Source organism: Ammospiza caudacuta, chromosome 18 (genome assembly GCF_027887145.1).
Source record: "Ammospiza caudacuta isolate bAmmCau1 chromosome 18, bAmmCau1.pri, whole genome shotgun sequence".
In the NCBI taxonomy this organism is placed as follows: Eukaryota; Metazoa; Chordata; class Aves; order Passeriformes; family Passerellidae; genus Ammospiza; species Ammospiza caudacuta.
This window is the reverse complement of record NC_080610.1, coordinates 8,837,511-8,858,670: the sequence shown is the minus strand read 5'-3', so window position 1 is coordinate 8,858,670 and position 21,160 is coordinate 8,837,511. Positions and strand designations below refer to the sequence as shown.

At 41.2% G+C, this 21,160-nt stretch overlaps 1 protein-coding gene across 2 annotated transcripts in view; it reads right to left on the bottom strand.

Annotated features, from left to right (window-relative positions):
• Window positions 1–15,037, bottom strand: part of ZDHHC8 (zinc finger DHHC-type palmitoyltransferase 8) — a 109,227-nt gene extending 94,190 nt beyond the window's left edge. For both annotated transcript variants that reach the window (XM_058816770.1, XM_058816771.1), the window contains exon 1: window positions 14,907–15,037. In XM_058816770.1, coding sequence (XP_058672753.1) covers window positions 14,907–15,010 — 104 coding nt within the window. In that variant the 5' untranslated portion in view covers window positions 15,011–15,037. The remainder of the gene's footprint in view (window positions 1–14,906) is intronic.
• Between the last annotated feature and the right edge of the window lie 6,123 nt (window positions 15,038–21,160).

The window sequence follows — 21,160 nt, the reverse complement described above, 5'->3', positions numbered from 1 at the left end:
TTTGGTAACAGTCTCCTTCTCCTGTATGTAAAGACTCATTTAAATGTAGAACTGCTGGAACATCTATGTAGAAATGTTTACTCTTTGGGGTTTGGGTGCCTGTTCCCAGACACTGAGGGCGGCTGCAGCTCTGTGAGGGGAGGCCTCAGCCAGGCCGCGGCATCTCGGGAAAGGGCAAAACCCGCACAGAGTGTGGGGAAAAGTGTGAGGAATGTCCCTGGAGTGAGGGGAAAAGTGTGAGGAATGTCCCTGGGAGTGGCTGTGCTGGATTCCCTGGCAGCCAGCACAGAGCAAACCCACACTGCAGCCTGTGGCAGAGGCTGTGCTGAAGCCAGGGGTATTTCCTGAGGGAACCGCAGCCCATGGAGAGCCCACACTGGAGCAAGCAGGGCTGAAATGGACTGACCAGAGCCCACACTCCCCTCCCTTCAGCCCTGCTCGGGGGCTGGAAGAGATAAAGGAGTTGGGAATAGAGGAATGAAGCTGAGCTTGCAAGAAACAGGGTACGAGGGGAAGGTGTTTAGGTTTTATCTTTGCTTTTCATCGTCCAAATGTAATCTAATAATTAATAAATTAATTTTCCCTGAGTTGAGTTTGTTTTGTCTCTGATAGCAACTGGTAAGTGACGTCCCTGTCTTTATCTCAACCCATGAGGTTTTCCATCCCATTTTCTTCATCCTGTGAGGGAGAGAGTGCCAGAGTGGCAGGGTGGGCACGGAGCCAGCCGAGGCCATCCGGAAAGGGCAGAGGGAGCGCTCGGAATGGGAACCGGCCCAGGGGGCTCCACGCTGGGCTGCGAGCAGCATGAAACCCTTACACAGCACTAACTCTGCTGGTAGCCATGGCTCCAGCACCTGCAACAGACTCCCTGCACAGAGCATTTCCAGCATCTGTAGCTATAAACCAGCGATTCTAGAGGAAACACAAGCAAGGGTGCATTTAAACTGCTGTCAACACCAGCTCTGATCTTTCATGTTGACATTCACTACCCTCACAATCCAAGACTGAAGGAGTGGATGGAAGAGTGACAGGTCTCACACAGAGCACTGAGGAAACAACAGCTTAAAAAAAATTATGCTTCAAAGAAAAGAAAAAAAAAAAAAGGAGAAAGATGATTTCATCAAAAAACAGGCAGCCAGATTTTATTAATCCTGACTGTACTTGCAGGATCTCCAAAGGACTGCAGACTAGTGTACTCCTTATGTAATTCCTGCCAATCACCTCTTTGAGCCAGGAACACCAGATAGAAAGCCGTCTTACAAAAAAAATTAAATGGGGAAAATTCAACTTTTTAGCTTTAGATTCAATAAGATACTGGCCTTAATGAGAATACAGGGAGAGAAGAAGAGGAAGGAAAAAGGGCAAAACCCCAGCATTTGTTTTGAAGACTGTTTATTTAAAATTACTGCTGACCCAAAAATGAACAAAAGTAACAGGAAATAAAATATTGCTGTATCTAAGTGCCATGTTTCCATGATAATATGGAACAGCATCATATGCTGCAATAAAATGTTTTAGCTGATCATTTCTTGTCTTTTTGGCACTCGGCTGACACACTTTTAAAGTGTTAATTAAAAAAAGAATCAAATCAACACTACAAATTGGATAGATTTGTGCCCTACAAACAGTCTCTTCTGACCAGTAATTTGCGGAGCTGGGGCTCAGCCAACTTCCAATGAATCTGTGGAGAGTTTCCAGCAAACTGTCATCGCAGCAGGATGCAGTTCTTGATAGGGTGATCATACATGGCAAGTGAAGTGATGCTGAACTGTCACTAAACAAGTCTATTTTATTGTGCCTGAACCTTCCTTTAAGGCTCACCCAAATATAGAGATTGACAGTTTATATCCAGATAAGCATTTATATCATAATGCACCTAAAGCCCTACGGTATCCACATGGAAACAAGAGTTTTGGATGATTGTTATGTTGTGGAAGAACAACAAAGAACACTGGACCAGTCACAGTTCAAGAATACAAACATTTTTTTATATTTATAAATCAAATAGGCCATGACAAGAGACCTGAACAGGCAGTACTTTCCCCTTAGGGGTTCTGACTTCTTTCCCTTCTATTTTCTTTAGTTTGAAATAAAGAACTTTAGATTTGATATACATGAGAGCATTTTAATTGTGCCTAGCACAGCACTCATCCTGTATTCATTTATTTTTAGAGGGCTATTTCCAAGATACAGGTAAATAAGCATAAAAGGAAAGCTAATCTGCATGTAGAATACTAACAGTAATTTGGAAATTCAGTGTAGATGCACTGACTTTTGACAGGTTTCTGTTTTCTGAACATGGATCTAGTCAAGGCTAGGCAAATACAGAGTAAGAATCAGCAGTCTAAGCCTCCCTTGTTGTACCTTCTCTCCAATAACCTTCAAAATATCACAGCTAATGTCAGGAAAGTGATAGTGAAGTGTTTGTGTACTCTTGGAGAAAACAGAAAATTCCTTCTGTGTTACTGCCATGGAAATCAGAATATCCCTGCTCACCCTGCAACTTCTTCCTTAGATACATAAGATGGGGAGGAGGGGGAGGGAATGGAAGAAATCCTTGCCTACTGCACAATAACTCATAATAGCACTATTTTATATTCTCCTGCCTTTCCATCCTGCCCCCTACCACTTAAATGGGTGCAGACTGCAAATTGTTTGAATTGTCTTCTAAAAGAGATAATTTAGCTTAAAATCACTGTTTTCTGAACTCAGAACAAAAAGAGTAAACAATACATTTTTAAGACTGTCACCCTATGGAAAAAGCACATTTAAGAGGACTGACTTTCAAAGGGAAAGCTCAGTATTTCCTGAAATTTAGAAAGACCGACTTGAAAACCAAGGAGTGAAGAGAAGCATCTGAAGACTAGCAGCCACTGGAAAAGCTGATGGGATGTGTTTAAATATCTGTTGATGGGACTGAGAAAGCACAGGTATAAAGCAATATTGCATATTTTCCATTCTGAATCACTTTGCCAAATTAACTGTTAGGCTGCAACCTTTCTGCTACCTCTGCCCTTCAAGCAAAACATTTGTCCCAATTACAGCTTCAACCAAAACGATTCAGATGCTTCCAAGAGGAAGCTGACGAATATTATTCTTTTCTCCTGTTGAAAAGCTCATCCCTTCAGAGCTACAGAACAGGATCTTGTTCTTGGGCCACAGACAGACATCTTTCAGAAGGGTAAGGCCCAGGACATGTGCATGCTAAAGGCTGCTGAAGGAACACAATCAGCCAAGAGGCCTCCAAGGGATCTAAACCAAGCATGCAGTACCTTGAATATCTTGGAGTAATCACTTTGCAGTGAGATTTTAATGGGAGATCAGATTCGGGTTCTAGCTTTAGATGGGCTTCAACCCATCTCAGTAATTCTTACACAGCTTCATCAGGTTATTTCATCAGGTTACGTAGGCACAGTTAAGAAAAAGCGAGAAGGAAACTGAGAGATCTAAATTAGATGCAGGCTGTTTAATTAACTAGCTCAATATAACTGTAAGCTTTTTTTATTAAAAAGGAAAAGAAATGCCTTCCAAAAGAAGAGGCCAAGCTGGGACTAAAAGACAGAATGTATATTAAAACCTCAAGTTTTCTAACTGAGGAGTTGGCAGGACTCTCATGCCCAGGGGAATCAATCCCTCATCAGACATGCAAGCATCCATCCATCACACATGCATAGTGTGCTGCTTTGGAGACTTATCACAACATACACAACAGCAGAAACAGCCCAAAAGAAATGTATTTCTAGGGGAACCAAGAAAAAAAACTGACAAGAAGAGACACTTTTTTAATGATGCCAAGTCGATATTACACTCAAAATAGCTTTTTCTCATTTCCAAAACAGTTGAGGCAACAAAAATAAATAATATCACTCTCAAAGACACAAACAAAAGCACAAAACATATTAATTACAAAAATGCAGGATCAGTGCCTCACTCCACTAAACACTCCACTAAACAGGGCTCTCTTGTGTTCAGAGGAGGACAATATAACTGGCAAATTGCTACACATTTCTTTCCCTTTCCACCAGCCAGCGACTCAGCTTACTGTTCTGGAGCAAATAAATTCACAAAGAATACAGAACTTCTTAGTGGAGAAGAAGACAGAAATACTGGTCAGCTTCTTTGGAGAGGATGCCAAATATGTGTGAGTCACAGTAAAGACGGTGGCCCACTGAGAGCACTTACAGTTTCAATACAGAAGAGTTGTTTCATCAACCCCTAAAAGCCACCCCAGCTCGACAGATGGGACAGGATTTTGAATTGCATCTTGTAAGGCCTCTACTCTGGCATTTCAGAGGGTAAACAAGCAGAGGATCACCCTTTGTGTGTGCATTGGGCAAAAGGGCCTTATCCACCTGAACAGACTGAACTGGAGACCACCTGTCACGAGAGACAGAGAACAGCAAAAAAAAAACCAAAACAGTACAAGAGACAAAGAGACAGACAAGATGCAGCCAGATAAGCCCAGGAAGATCCAGAGTGATGGAAAAGATCAAACATAGGAAGTGAGAGAAGTGTTCTGTAAAGGGCTCATAGCTCAGTCCTCAGCCATGCCTCTCCTTCAGAGGTGGAGTGGCTGGAAACAGCTACTCAGGACACTTAAAACCCCCACAGTTCTCCATTTCCTTCTGCTGTCAAGTGCCTCTGAAAGGTAAACCATGTACTTGGGTTATGCTAAAAGTCACAGGTCATGGCAGTGGGCTGTGACAGCAGCTGTGACGTTTGGGGTCAACACAAGCCCTGGGGCCAGATCCTACAGAGGATAAAGACTCTCATGGGAAATGAGAGGTGGAGAAATGTGTCTGGAAACCTTCTTCAGGAGCACTCTAGGGCTCAAAATTCACAACCCCTCAGCACCTACCACAGAAAGAATTTAAAAATACCCCACCTAGATGTAAATGGAGAGATGATAGCTGGCTCAGAAGAGAATGTCTCTTATCAGATATAAATTATAAATCAAACACAACAGGCTAGATAAGAAATCATTAATTTTTCAGTTCTCAAACCATAGATATCATGTTTAGCTCCATCCCACTAGTCATTGTAATACAATGCAAGAAAAATTACTTGCAAAAGTAACTAGTCATTGTGGAATCACATGCAAATAAAAATTTAAAGACTACAATGTTACTATTAAACTTTTAAAGAGAGACAACAAAGCTTTAGTACTGTATTTCTCTATTCATACATTCATGCAGTGTTCAAGAAACAAAACATGCATGATGGATGGCCCAAAATGACATTAGGTGGAGTAGACACTGTAGAATTAAGCAAATCTTCAGAAGCCCTCTCAGAGAGAATGATCTCCATTCAGTCCTGGGCTGACAGGGCTTCAGCCTGGAGTTGGCACATCTGTGCAAAGCTTGCTAAGCACCAGCACTCCAGTGGTACAGTGCCTCTCTGCCTCAGTTTAAGAAGTGAACAGGGATCATAGCACTGCTGACCTTATTCAAAAGTTGCACTACTAGAGACCAGCAGGAATGGAGACTTCCTGAGCAGTAGCACAGCTTTGCCCCAGCAAAGTCTTCTCAACTGCAGGAGAGAAGGAAAGCAGATTTTTTCCAACCTGTTTATTATCATCAGCAGGCCAAATTCCAATGCCACATGTAAGACCTTGTATTCTATTTTCATTGCAATCTATTTGCCAAATGCCTTATTCTAAAAATACACAAAGATGACACAACCAGAACCATTTAATTTTAATTAATCCACCCTTGCAATATTATAAAAACTTGTATCTGCCTGTCCTCCTCCAATGTCCACCAGATTCCTGAGAGCACTGCTCATACAGACTGGCTATGATTTCAAAATTAATAGATTATGCAAGATGAGGGAACATTCTCAGAAGAGCTCTGCCAGGAGGAGCTGAGTTGGTCCTGGCATTTTATTTCTGATAAAAAACTATCTAGACATGGATTAGAAGTTTTGCTTCACAACTAAAAAAAAAATAAATCACATTGACTCAATGGCTGCACCAGAAAGTCCTGTTATTTTAATCCTGCATTGTCTTTGTACTGAAATTTCTGTAGCAGATATTAATTTCCTTTGTTGCTGCAGATGCTACAACTTCCATGCCTGGTTTAGAAATCATACTATCAGATTCACAGGCTTCATATCTCCTTGTGTTTGACTTGTACTGTGTATCAGAAAGCAGCCATTTTATATACCTCTTTCTACAGAATTCTCAAAACCTAGTAATTAAAAAAACAGTAGTGCCTGTTGATGCTCTTACCGTTTTTGCCACAAAGACTCATTAGCCATTTACACAAGATACAGTATGTGCAAAGCCAGCTTCAAAGAGAAAAGAAAGATGTGAGAGTTATGCACCACACAACAGAGAAGTTAGACAAGAACCTAGAGATCTAGAGTTCCTGTTCAAAGCCACAGGTCTGAGCACATGAAGATGACCATAAAGACACCCTCAAGACCCTGCTCCATCATTGTGCCTTGGAATGTTGGAGGATGAGCCAAGTTAACAGTGGGGCTCCACAGGGAAGTCTCGAGGCTCCTGAGCCCAGTGCCAGACACAAACCCCATGGAGGGAGAGCTGCCCACCTACACAACTCATGGCTCCTGCTGCTTGGAGCCAGGAAACTGCATCATCAAATGCTGGGGCTTGGGAAAACACAGGAGGTGGTTCAGCAAGCTGCTGACAGCAGACAAGGGTTAACCACAGCATTATTAGATCATAACACATCTGGAGAGTCTTATTGCTGGGGCAAACATTAATCTTCAGAGAAAGCTAAACATGCAAAATGAGATCTCAGTCATGAGGAAGAACTGAAAGGGATGTTATACACAATGAAAATAATCCTAAATAACTTTTGAAACTGAACTGGCTGAAAAGGGGGAGAGGAAGTGTTTTTCCATTAGAAAATACCTACCTCTCCTTGCTGACTGGGATCAGAGTAAGCAGAAAAGTTTTAAGCTTAATTTTTCCATTTTGAAGCATTTCTATGATTGACCCAAGTTTAAATTAAAATTATACTTGTTTATAGAAATGTCCAAGCTTTCCTTATTCCCAGAACTGTACTTAAATTGTGTTGATATAGATATTACATTACATTATTTCCCTGAAGACATGAATAAGAGCTAATGTAAATGCCAATTTAGTTTTAAGAATCCTTGGAGAGTAATGCTTTGTCTGGCTTTATTTATGAAGACCCTTATATATTTAAGCACTTTCAAGTTTGCTTTGTTAGGCTCCAACTTAAAAAATAATTTGTTAATTTAAGAATATTCTACAATTACTTTAGTCTAAGAGTGTACCAAGCTTTTCTGGAGAGTAGTCATTTCATGGTTCACACGTACACTGGAAACAGCTGCTTTGGGGCTTACATTTCAAATTCAAGAGAGATTTTTTTCTTGCACCTGGCACCCCAGTCTTCTGTTGCTGGATGATCTCAACACACAGCAGCAGAGTACAGGTATTTCATAAGAATTTCACATTTGAAGTGCACAAATTCTGTGTTTACACTTGCACAAAGAACCATGGTAACACTGCAATATCTAAATATGGGTTACTGTACAGTTTATTCCATTATATCCTGAGAAAACAAAGAATCAGGTACCCACTAGTGTTTGCACAATACTTTAGAGTGCAGAATTTTAGGCACTTTGGACAGCTTTGAAGCTAGTCTAGCTAAATTGCATTAGTAATTGCAAAAACCAATCAGCGACTAATTAAATCCTCTTTCTGGATACAGATTACTGGCTGAAGATTTATGTAGTAGACACTACACTGTGGTGTACTCACTGGAATTAATTTTTCAAATCACCAAATAAGGATTCCTAAAATTGCCTCTCCATGGTAAAATAAGATCAAGGCTGAGTAGGTTTTTCCAGTCTATGGTATTCTTTGCAAAAGAACAATACAGAACTTCCATTACAAACTGCAGCATTTCTGTCTCAACCCCAATGCCTCTTCCTCTCAATTTCATTAGCTGCTCCCAGTGACAAATGATCAACTAATAGTATCTCTGTAACAGAGCAGCCAAATTGAACATTACTCCTGGATTATAGAGAAATAAGTGTTGTATCTACTGGCTTGAACCAAAGGACAGTAAATCAGTGTTCCACTTCTGCACTGATTACACTGATTATCTCGTGTAGCTCTGCAATACTTCTCTCCCACTCCAGTGTGCATCTCCTTCATGCTCTAAATTGGCTTACACCACTTTACTGCTGTATTTCAGACATCTCCCAGTGCAAACTGAACAAAGCTCATGGCCTCGAAATGTTTCCTTGTAGCTTATACATCACATGAGCACAGAAATGCAGTTCCAGGTCATCTCTCACAGGTCCCCCAGAGATCCCCACACCACAGGGCCCTACAGCTGATTTCAGCTGAGAGGCAGGTAGTAGCAGAATAAGTTGTTTACACAATGATCTTATGTGTATAATTAGTGACTATCCCAGGTAATGAATCTCAAAAATCAGATCTCCAAGATCACCACATGTATTTATCTCTCAGTTTAAGTTTTGTGTTTATGACAATAACATTTCTTAGTTGACTTTACTAACAAACCAATTGAGCTTGAACAATCCTGTAAAGGTTTTTTCTATTTATAAAAGCATACACACATGGCATACTTGGACAAACAAGGACAGTATTTAAATGAGCATCTTGAAAAGGACTTTAGACCAAAAAAAAAAAGAAAAATTGCTTGTATATTCTTGTACAAAGGCTGAGAGGCCCACCCTGATCTAACTGAGACACTCTCATTCCTATTTCCATATGACCTTAATCCCTGCTTATTAGGAAAAATAGAAAGGAGGTTGCTACTGGCATAAATCACACACTGACTACAGCTGTAGCCCATGGACAGCAATAACTTCCATTCCAGTAGCTCTCCTGCCTTTTTCAAAGTGGATCTACAGTGAGCACTGAAATGCCACTGCAGTGGCTGCAGAAAGCTCTGCATCCACAGCTGAACATGTGTAGCCATTTACTGCCCTCAACAAACATGGTTCTCCTTTTTACTTTCTCAAACTGTTGGAAGCAAAGATCACTGCCCTTGGAAGCAAAGATCATAAAATTAACTAGCTAAAAGTAGTAAAACTGAGGCTTCTTATGGTATTAAAAAAAATAAACCAAAAACTTTTCACACTTCAGTTAAATATATTTTCTTGTTGAGACTGCCCTTCTTATCTAGAATGACAAGCTTGTCTAGATTCTATTTCCAAACATTTTATAGCAAGATGAAATTCCCATGGCTTAAAAGGACATTTCTTTGTCATAACCAAAGTAAATATTTTTCAGAAGATTACAGACATGAAAACTGAGATGACTCAGGTCAACCAGGCAAGCGTTGCCTCTTTTGGATTGCAGGTAGAGTGGACAGGAAAAACCTGCCATTAAAAATGCATTTAACATGGAAAATGTTAAGGTATCTCAGGAGGCCAAACTGCATTGCTTGAAATCAGTACGTGACTGTGAAGTCAGTTTTAAAATTCACCTGATTAAACCAATCCACACTTTTTTGCACATTCTTTTTTCCCTGTACAGTGTCACCTGCATGGCCATCAGTGAAGCTGCTCCCTACCAGTTCCAGTGATTTCTTTGTTTGGCGCATGGAAAGCAAAAAAGAAAAATCAGAAATACATTAATATTCCAAGTAGTGAAGAACGGTGTGGAGAGAACGTTCAAGGAGAGGGGAATTTGTTCTGTTTCATAATTAGCATTGCCACTATCAAATGGACCCCTAGCTAGAAGCAGACAAGGTAGAGGAGCTTTGTGCTCCAAAGTTTTCAGAATGCCAAGGATATCTGATATGACCATCTGGTTAGGATGGGGGAAGTGGATTTGTGGAGTGGCAGTGTTTCCATGTGCTCTCATACAGACCACAGCACACCTGGAGCTTCTGGCATCACACAGCACAAGCTCTGCCACCAGAGCTCTCCCAAATCCTCAAGCAGCCTTCAGCAAGTTGCTGGGCAGAAGCCAAACTGTAAGAAGGATGTAAGACCACACTCCAAGGCAGAATTCATGCTGTCCAGCAGCATATCAAGATAAAAAAATCCAAGATAAAATTGTATCTTTATTATCTTTATTGTACATCTACTTCTCAGCATTCAGTTCTATTTTCTCTAGGCTGGTATAAAACACACCTGTGTTACAGATGAAGCTCTATAACATCTGCAATATACATTTTAAATCACATTTTATCATTTCATCTAACTGAAATCAGAACACTCAACTGGCAGAAGTGAACATCTGCACATCTGGAACTAAATACTTTAGGCAAGGAAAACATCTTTGGATACAAATCAAATTCACTAAAGCAAAGATGATCTTCTATTAGCTTGGCCTTTGCTTGTGACTTAACAAACCCAAGTGAAAACAGCAGACTGTGTTCTTCCCTCTGTGAATATATTCAAGTCATGGGAGGAAAAGATCTAACAGTTCAAGAACTCTAGGTATCACTGTATTTTCATTAACTACCATCCAAGAAGGTTATGATAGTTTTAAGCTTCACAGTGCTATTACCTGTTTATTTTAAGGCTGTTCCAGTGCAGGATCAGATAACTGCAGGAAGGGGGTAGTGCTTATGATTTAAGAGGTGAATGTATCAAAAGTGCATCTGGATTCACACGTCTAACTACAAAAGTGCTGAGTCTTTCTAGTTCATGAAATGCAGTAACATGATGTACTAATGTAGCACCAATTTTTCTTTAAATATTCATCAACAAAGCCAAGCTTTCTTCCCTGTAAAGGTAAATCCAGCAGCCCTGCTATGGAGTACAGTCTGCCAGCCATTCTTCCTCCTTCTGCCATCTGAATAGCACAGGTTAAGCCTAGTTCTCTGTTTTCTTTTCCATCCCTACTGTGACTTCAACTTGAGTTGCTCTTCTCCACCAATTTATCACTGCTCAATTGTTTCCTGAAGGTTATTAGTATTAGACTCCCTGTGCCACAGACTGCATCAGAGTGCCAACTGCAGATGTCTGTGGTGTGTATCTATGATTATCTCCCATCATGACTCTTAAGAACAAAGGTGTTCGTACTTTCAGTACTGACTGAATGAGTTTTCACCTTATTTGTGCTTTCACTTCACCCAGAAAATTACCCATTTTATTATCCCATTTACAGAAATAATATACAGCAGTGTTGCTACCATTATATCAAAGAAGTAGTGGCACCTAGACCTTTGTTATGAATTACATGTTTCCACTGTATTTCAAAGATGCTCAAGAGGCTGCATGCTACAGAAAATAGTCTGAAAATGGCCATTTTATGAGAAACTTCAGGCCTACAATATTCAATGAGAGAATGATGAGCATTTTTCTCCTTACTAAAATGAGCCACAGTTTCCCCTTAAAACCATATGCTTTCAGCTGGCTGTGTAATCTCCAGACACAGGCATTGCAGCTGCTGAACTATCTCAGAAGTTCTCAGCACCAACACCTACAGAAAGTAGCCAATTTAAGCAGGTGAAGACAATTACTAGCTCCAGAAAAATTATAGAATCATTTAGGTTGGAATAGTCCTTTTAGATCACTGATTGCAACTGTTCACAGGTGACATTCTGCTTGCTGATAATTAAGCTGCATTCTCTGCTAACACTGAAGTTGCACAACCTAAAATAAGGTGGGAAGTTCTTGAAACTCAGGGTCTTTGAATGAACATAATTAGGTTTACATCACAGCACTTGGTAGTTCAAGGCATAAGAGCCTAGACTTCACTGAAATGGGTTAAATTGCTACCTCTAACAAAATGTCTTATGAGAAATATGAAGAAAAAATTATTTTATTAGAAATAAATTCAGGTTTCCTGGAACTGAATCACTGGATTTGCCCTATGTTAAGGAGCATTAGTTCTTCCTTCATTACACCATTTGATTTGCTCATATAAGTAAATTAACTTAATCATTCTATACAACATTATTGATAAGTTCCTTCATAATGCTTAGAGTTAATGCTTATTTACTCTCCCACTGTGACAAATTAGACCACCTACTCAGACACTGTGTTTATTACTGAAGGAACACACATGGAGTGCTAAAAGCCTGCAATAATACAACTCCAATATTTGGTTGCTTTTCCAGGCAATAATCTTGATAGCTAAATAGTTTAGTTCCCCCTCATAAAACCAGAAGAAATATAGCAGTGATACAGGGAATCCTAAATGCTTAGCTGAGGAAAAAAAGAAAAGGAGAATCTAAAATGGAATTTTCCTAAAGTATAACAGTACCAGTGATCAGCACCATGATGAACTAATAGCAGACACTGTGTATTTCAAACACTCTTTATGTGCTGCTTTTTAGCAAAGGTGTTTGGAAAAAAGGCTAAAAATAAAGACCACATTGCTAAAAAGCTAACCCTGGCCTTCAAGTTCAAAGAGCTTTTTATCCAGCAGAAGACAGTCAATGTGTGGCATGAGACCACAAACATGTCTAGAGAAAAAGCCAAGTCAGAGGCTGTTTTCGTACGTGTTACTCAGAAATGTTTCCAGTGCCCTAAAAAGCTTATTTTTTCTGTTCAGTAAGAGGTTTAAAAATAGTTATTATCAAGTTTTTCCACATATATTATCCTCTATTATTTCAATTCCACTGTGCTGAAGTTGCTCTAATCCCTGACGTCCCACTGAGGTGATCTGCACCCAAAATTTGATAGGAATCCCGTCCATCATCAGATTCATGTATTTATACACAGGTTACTTCATTAACAGACACAGCAGCCTTAGAGCTTAATGACATAAATAAGTAATTGATAAACACACATGTAAATCTTCATCTGATTAAGTTCTTGTGCTATGACAAGCAAGCATGGATTGTATCAAAAGCACTGCTGAAAGAATTTTAGGCCAGTGTTTCAACTGCTGCATATCAGAGCTCTATCCAACATCAATCGAGTTGAACAAATCAACACACCTGAAAATTCAAGTCTATCTCAGCCTTTAATAACATATTACAACAAAAAGATCTTCAGGAGATAAAACATTGCCTGTGGAAAAAGATAAAAAATGGAAATGCTCAGGAAAGGGGAAAAAACCCACTGCCATACAAAAGAAATTAATCGCATGCATGAGGCTTGCTTTGATTTCACAACAAAGATAGATTTTACTAACACTGCTCAGCATGAAAAACAACACCAATCCCATTCAAATTCATCTGAGTATTTTTGAATGGACAGGACTTCAGACTCTGCCTGACAACAGTTGCTCAATTATGTGTTACTTTTATTACACACAAGACTTGGCAGCAGCAGAGAACGTATGTCTGGGACAATCCTCGAAAAATTTACCAGCACTTCAAGATACACAGGCCAAGTTACAATATGGAGAGATCCTTAAAATACTTCATTTTGCATGTAATTATTCACTGATAACAGAGGGAGCAGAGTGAAGTTTCAGATTCAGTAACAGATTAGAGGCAATTGCTTCTTCTGTACAAATTGTAAAACGACCATCTCAGTTGATGTCCTGCTGCCAAAAGGATGTTTCAACAACAACTTTCCTGTTACCAGGAAAGCCTTACATCACTATTGCAGCTCTACACTGGAAGTATCATATGAAAATAAACATACAGCTTCCAAAACAACTTTACATCCATTCCTCAAGGAGCCACAAAAATAAATGCTGGCATAAAGGCCCCTTTTTTTTTAACCATTTAATATTCAACACTCCAGTGTCAACCAAGTTCATCACAAAAGCCAACTTCTGTCCTGTGTTTGCCTGTGAGCACCAAACTACATCAAATGCACTGAAAACAAGCAAGGAAGAAATCAATGCACATTAAATCAAGAGCAAAACTGAGTGTCAAAATCTGTTCCGATGTAAGAAACTGTTAGACAAAACAACATTTACGGTTTATTCTGAAATCCTACATTGAGATTACCATACCAGTGACAAGCATTTTGAAACATCGAGAATCATATCACAGCCAAACCACAAAAGATAATGGCACAGACACATACTCCCACTCTTATAGAGCCTTCTGCTTCCAACAGCTTCACTAAGCTCGGTTAAAAAATAGCAACGGCAAAACAAGGAAAACAGAGTTCCAAAATAAGTGAAACAATAAATCTTAATATGCAATAGCCATGTTTGCACTTTGCCGAAGGCAGATTAGTCAAAGCTCCTTTCAGAGCACAGTTTTGTAGCATCTCTGGAAACACGGACACCTCTGCAGGGAGGTGCCGCTGCCCCCGCACAGGAAGGGTTAGCGAGCTACAGAACTCGAGAGGATGGAGAGGGAAACAGCCGAAGCACTACAGCACTCACATATTAATATAACTACAGGAGAGCTGCAAGCCGGCAGCCACAGCTCCATTCCGCATTTAAGGGAGAAGGGAATGAGAGAAGAAGAAACAGAGAGGGGAAAAGTTTCCTCGTCTTTCCTCCAAGCAAATGTAAATTTGTTCATTAGGTCCTCAAGCTTTCAGGAACAGTTACATAAAAATATGTAAAATCGGTAATGCTTAGAATAGGATTCCTTCCACTTCAAATAGCTGTGCCGGATAAACCCTGAGACATGCGAGAGATTGACGGAGAGGCCAGCTCCAGCCCTCCCTCCTGGAGTACAGAGACTCGGCCAGCGGAGCCACGGGCTGGATCCACGCCTGCCGGCAGCGGGGCGGCTGGGGCTGCATTCCCCTCCCGCACAGCAGCCCCGCCACACGGGCACAGGGGCAGCGGGGCTCGGGCAGCTCTGATGCATACAGCCGGCAGCTGCGGGAGGCTGACGGGGTTTTAGTGCCATGAAATGGTGGCTCTGACTATCAGGCACATTTTATGATAGGGAGAGATCCTGAGCCTCTGCAAAGCAAAGCCGGGCAGGGATAGCAGGAGGCAGGAGGGAGCAGGACCAGCAGCGGCAGGGCCTGGAGGACTGTCAAGCCCAGCCGCCTCCCCCCGCCGGGCCGGGCGGCCCCAGCCCGGGCCCCCCCTCCGCCAGAGCGGTACTTACGTGAAAACAAAAAATAAAGTAGTCGAACCCACTAATAAGGCAGCTGCTGTGGAGACCGGGATGTATTTCGTAGGTTTAAACCTCTTTCCAGTGCTGCTGGGCATCCTGTAGTTTACACATCACTATGTAAATCCAACCCGAGAGGAGGGAGCCGGGAGGATGCGGGTCCCTCCGGCGCGGGGAGAGCGGGACCCGGGCGGCTGGGAGGGACGGGAGAGGGACGGGAGCAGCTGACCTCCAGCACAGGAAATCCCACCCACACCGCCCAGCCCACTCGGCTGATGTCAACCAGCCCCTTAAGGTAGCGCTGCGGGGAGATGGGAGCGGGGCGCGCAGCCAGCACAGCCCCGCCGAAGGGCGGCCGAGCCGCGGCTGCTGGAGCTGCCTGCAGCGGGGCACCCCCTGCGGACGGGGGGGCCCAGTTCTGTTCTTTCTACAAGACAGCCCCCTCCCCCCCGCAAAGAAAAATGGCAATGCAGTGAGCTCTGCAGGGCGCTGTGTGGGACGCCGAAGCTGCTGTAGCAGCTCCCTGAACAGGGGCTCTAGAGGGGGCTGCGGACGCGGCAGCGCCGCAGGAGCCGCGGAGCGCTGCGGGGTCCGCGCAGGGAGCGGCGCCCTGCACGACAGGGCCAGCTGCGAGCGAATCCTGCCGTGCTCGTTAGGGAATAAACCCTGCTTTTCATTCTGCTACACCCAGAGTCACAGCATTAAGGGAACTGCTGCACTCTGCCAAATTTAGCTGATTCCAAGATCCATAACTGAGTGCAAACATAAATGAAATTACACTATACTCTGCTCTTTTAAATCTATCCATTAGCATCAGGAGGCAGACAGAAGAGGTAATTTAAGGTAACAACAGAAAGTTCACTGAATCAGCTTTCCCAAGAGCAGTGAGAATGGCTCCTCTGTTCACACTCGGGGGCACCACCCAGCAGCTCGCCGGTCTCAAGGAAACCCTCCGATGGGAAGAAGGGTTCAAGGCCACTTGGAAGTTTAGAAATCAAGACCAGGAGCTGCATACATCCTGCTCCCTCCCTCCTGCTTTCTTTCTCAGCTAATCCCTTTTCTGCAGCTGCCAACATGCAGATAAAGTAACCCCTGCCTAATACAAAAGCCACATTTGCAGCATCTGCTGGGTGTTGTTAAAAGCAAGCTTGCCCTAGAAGGCATACACTGCAGTGCTGTTCAGAAAGGACATTTATAATTTCTCATTTTAAGAGACTTGATTAGTTCCACCGTCCTGGAAGTCTTAAGAACAGAACAAGTAAAACCCGACCAAAAATCTGTAAGGGTCCTCAACTTTGCAGTTTGCAAAAAAATACCCCCACAACCACAAACCAAACAAAACCCCAAATTTTGAGCATCAGCTTTAACAAAAAGCAAAGCCAGCAAGTTCCAGCCTGAGGATATATGGCTATGTGAAATCTCAGCTTTTGCCAACAACTGCCCTGCTTTAAAAAAAAAAAAAAAAAGGAAAAAAAAAGTCGAATCCAAAAGGGACTAAAGCCAGAAGGCAACTCAAAATCATCTCCAGACTTAGATTTTTAAGGAACAGGAAAGAAAACATCTACCTAAAGTTATTTTTGTATGGGGAACTGAATGCTTCCTATGCTTCACTACTCCCTGTCATGCCAGCTTATTGGAATTAATTATTCTCAAACCCCCTGTAACTAATCAAAAGGTCAACAATTTTATGCAGAAGCAGGCTGTGCATACGAAGCTGAAAGGCTTCAGGTGCAGCCACATGAGCATGCTAAATCAGATCAAAGGCACAGCTGGGAAGCAAATCTCCCCATCATCTCCACTTACCAGGTCTGATGTGTATTGCTGAGGGGTCTCCAGGGAATCAAGTGGGTCTCTTTTCCACAAAACTGGGCTGGAAGATCCATTTCAGGAGCACACCTAAGGCTCTGGGCCACGAGTTAGTTTAGCACCACTTACCTGACAAAAGCAGAGACTTCATCCCTTACATCAGTTTAATCATCTTCCTCCTTCCCACTCAAGCAACAGTCTGGGTAAAGAATTTAAGTTGCAAACAGAACTCTGAATAATTAATCTAGAAAATGTTATCCTAAGCAGCATTATAGACTGTTTATGAAGTTGGGTGAATGTCCTCTAATGGACAGCATGAGATTTACTCAAATGCATTTCTTAGGTCTTGAAAAATCATAAAAAAGTTCTCTCCCAAGTGACAGTCATATCTGCATTTTTAGCATGGATCTGCAAGTTTCCTTTCTAGGTGAGCCACAAGAGCATCCTGTCAAATTTCTAGCACGAGCTGGGAAGCAATAGGCTCAAGTTCATTTTAAGATACATATCTGGAGTCTGATGATTTATTTAAATTTCATTCTTTTTAAAGAAGAAGCCTTTCTGGGACAGTAACATTCCCTCATGTGAATTGTGGAGTTATTCTTAAGGAGACTATGCCTCCTCTGCACCTCATTATTTTCAATTGTATTTTCCCCTAAGGACTCTTTCCTCTCTAGAAAGTCTGCTTCTCAAAGACAGCTTTGCAAGAGGGGAGGATTCAGCACTTCTGTTCATTTCACTCCTCAGAAAGGTTTTCCCTTTATCACTCTGACACAGTGATGCTGATCCAATCTTGCTGTATCAGACCCCATTTGTTGGGCCAATCTTTCAAGCCATTCCTGTTCTGAAAGGAGGCTCTCAGCAGCAAGCAACTTTGGCTTTTTTTCATATCCCAATCACATAACACTTCTTTAGAGGGAGACTAAAGATAACTGAGTTATCAGGACACAAAGAATTGTACCTTTCATAGCAACAAGAGGTGCATCTCCAATCTGAACAGATCTTGAAGGTTGGGGCTGCACAATCATCCTGTGGATCATGACACCTGTGCTGAGCAGTCATGCAGACCCAGCATTTCCAAAAGGGGGCTGAGACATTCCATGGTACAAGGCTACAGGGTTATGCTGAATTGGGCTTTGGGATTACTTTTTTCTGGTGCACATTGTAGATTACCTATCACAAAGCAGCAATTTTCTGTAATTTTGTGTCCAAGAGTTCCCACAGCTCACCTCATTTCCTTCCCACTAACACTCCAGTTCCCAAGAACGCTCTGTTTTCAAGGCAGCACAAAGCACTGCTGAGCAACACTCAATCCTGTTATTACAAGCCAAGTGTATTTAAAGCAGTCAGATGACTTTACCTGTCAAACACTAAGGATGTCTGAGGAGGACTTGACTAAGGCAGAACAGGCATGGCTCAGAATTGCTCTCCTGGAACACCTTTATTTCAAGGACTGCAGTTTCTGGATCCACACTACCTTACTGGCATGCCAGAAGACTTTGGCAGCACTGAGGTAAACAGCAATGGCAGCATGAGTTAGGGAAAGATTTAATGACAAAGAACAAACACAGCTACAAAGAACCATCTAAAAATAATCTGGCAGAGCATGGCTAGTAATTGCATGTCTTCTTGCAAGATTTTACTCTGAGGTTTTACCCCAAAGGAGGAAGGGCCAACCACAGAAGCTGTGTTGGAGCCACATGGCAGGGTACCCCTCTCAGAGCTGGTAAGATGAAAGGAAACTTACAACAGAGCAAGAATCAAGCAAGCCTGAAAGCCATGCAATTTTCATATCAAGTCACAGCACTAATTTTAGCTGGAAATCTTAGCTTCATGATTAAGAAAATTATTTTATTTTGAACACTTGAAAATACTGAATATCCCTGAAATATTTTATTGGTCACTTGCAAGTTAGCTCCTAGCTTGAATTTGCTGTTGCCATTTAACAGTGACCACAATAAATAATTCTACTTTTCTTACTGCATTTTCTCACTACAACTACAAATGTTGTTTGCCAGCCCATGTAGTACTGATGACCTGCAAACTGCTCAGGGTCATTTGGAGAACCCTCAAGGATCACAAATTCGTTGTTTAATAAAAGCTGTTTCTCCCCTCAAATTTACAGTGTTCAGACCAGAGAAACCTGCATCATCTTGTGCTGCACAGTGCTGCCAAAAGTCCAAGCAAGGGCCAGACAGTTCTGGGTACAAGCCAGGCCTAGTAAGTTACCCACTGGAACTTTAATATGACAACTTAATTGTTCATTTTTACCAGATAAATCAAGAAATTATTGCCTAATAATGACTTCTCAGTAACCTTAACAGATTTATGACAAAATTTTCTAGATGATTCCAATAGATATTTTTTGTGGGATGGCATTTACTCAGAACAGATCTGGTGCATTTCCCAACAGCAGTGATGGGGCAAGTCAAGTTGCATTAACTATGAGACTTTAGTATCTCTGCATATTGATTCCTAAATGATCCCCACAAAAAACTCCTTACATCAGAATGAGGTAGGCATCCAAGCAGTTTTAAAGATTCACTAACCATCCTCTTTAAAACCATTAGTAAAGTGCAATTCTCCTCTTCTAAATGAAATATCACTGCAAATGATGCTGCTGAAACTCTGCAAGCCAACAGTGTTCATAAACCAACAAACAAGATGCACTGATAAGCACTATTTATATGAAGCAATGTAACTTTAATTATACCTGTTAGAATAGTCTTGAGAAATATCCTCCCAGCATACAAAATATTCAATGATTTTCATGTCCAATTCATCTTTGTTGATGCTACAATAGCCATAATTGCTTTTGTGGAAAAAAAGCATTAGAAAATGATGAAACTTAAACTACTTGAAATGAGGCCAGCCAGCACATGAATAGGCAAGAGCTCATGACCCTGTTAGCTTCTCTCTCAGGTTGTAAGTAAATTACACATCTTGATGAACAGTTCATATCTACAGTACAGTGAATCAGCTGAAGTAAATTTATACAGTCAAGACTGATAAACAATGAGCTGGACTTTCCCAGTTTGAAAGCTGGAAACATGCTTAAGACTGTAAAGTTGATGAAATATTTGTGGTAGTCAGACACTTTCCACAAAATAAAAGAAATTTGCTGTATGCAACATCTAATCCAGATTTGTGCTAGTACCTTCTTTGTACTTAAAATGTTATATTGCTGTAACAGAAAACACACCCCACAAACATTACCTGCACCATTAATAACTAAAAAAAAAGGTGCATTTCTACAAATGTCATTGATTTATGGATCTGATGTAGGTTGCATTTTCACTAGACTACAGCTAACTAGTTTGACAAGTATTAAAAACATGAACAGGTCTTAAGTCAGTGGTTGGTGTCTAATGTGACTTAAGTGGACAAAGATATTGTGTACATTAATCTGCATATCATAAAAATATAGTGGTCACAAAATCTGATGCATAGCTGTAGATACTACTCAGCTCTTAAATATTAGGAAGATTTTTGCTCCTGTGCTTTTCAGTTTTCACAACCTCAGTATTTATTTCCTTATTCTTACTTGCACAAGCTGCTTACTTGTGAAGCACCTTGTTTTAACACAAACTAGAGTCTGAGAAATCACTTACATGTGGAATTCACTCTACAGCTCATTACTTCAAGCTTTTCTTCCTCAAGCAAAATAATTCTGATCTGTTGCAGTTAAGTTTTCCTTAGCTCCTTACTCTGAAAATGATACATTGTCAAAGATTTAGTTAAGGTTGGTAAAAAACTGGTAATTCCTCTTCTATTTTAAAGAGTAATTCTAGCTAAATTTAATTATGAAAACCTTTAAAGTAGACCCTGAATAAACAGTCATAAAATAAAACAAAATCCTTTATACACAGCTCACTTCACTGAACTAGTGTAAGTTTACACATGACCTCAGCAATGTAAAAACACTTTGAAATTAGTTTGGCTAATCAAAATTAAAACACTGCATTGCCATGGATACCTCAGAAAATACAGCTTGCTAGAAACAACGTGGAGCAGCCAGGACAGATGGGTGTCCTGGGAACAGGAGAGCACAAATAAAGACAGCACTGGGAAGTTAACTGGAGAGGTTTGAGGTTGTTTAAATAATCATCCACTCTATAAGGACTCATCACTGAAAGCCAATGGCAATTTGTACAGATCAAAACCCAGCAGGGCAGTTTGGAATGTAATCTCCACCATTGTCTCCATTTCCACGTAAATAGGTGCAATTTAATATTACTAAGGAGTCAAGCTGAGTTTTCTGAGTCTGATTTGGAGTCTTTTCTTTAGAGAAAGGTTTCCAGTAACATTCAAGTTTTTCACTGAGCTCTGTGAAGGAATGCACTGAGATGGAGCAGCTCAAAGCCCAGCACTGCTGAGGGACATCAGAGTTCAGCACAACTCATTGTGAGCCACACACAGCATCCACCAGAGGACAACACTCAAAC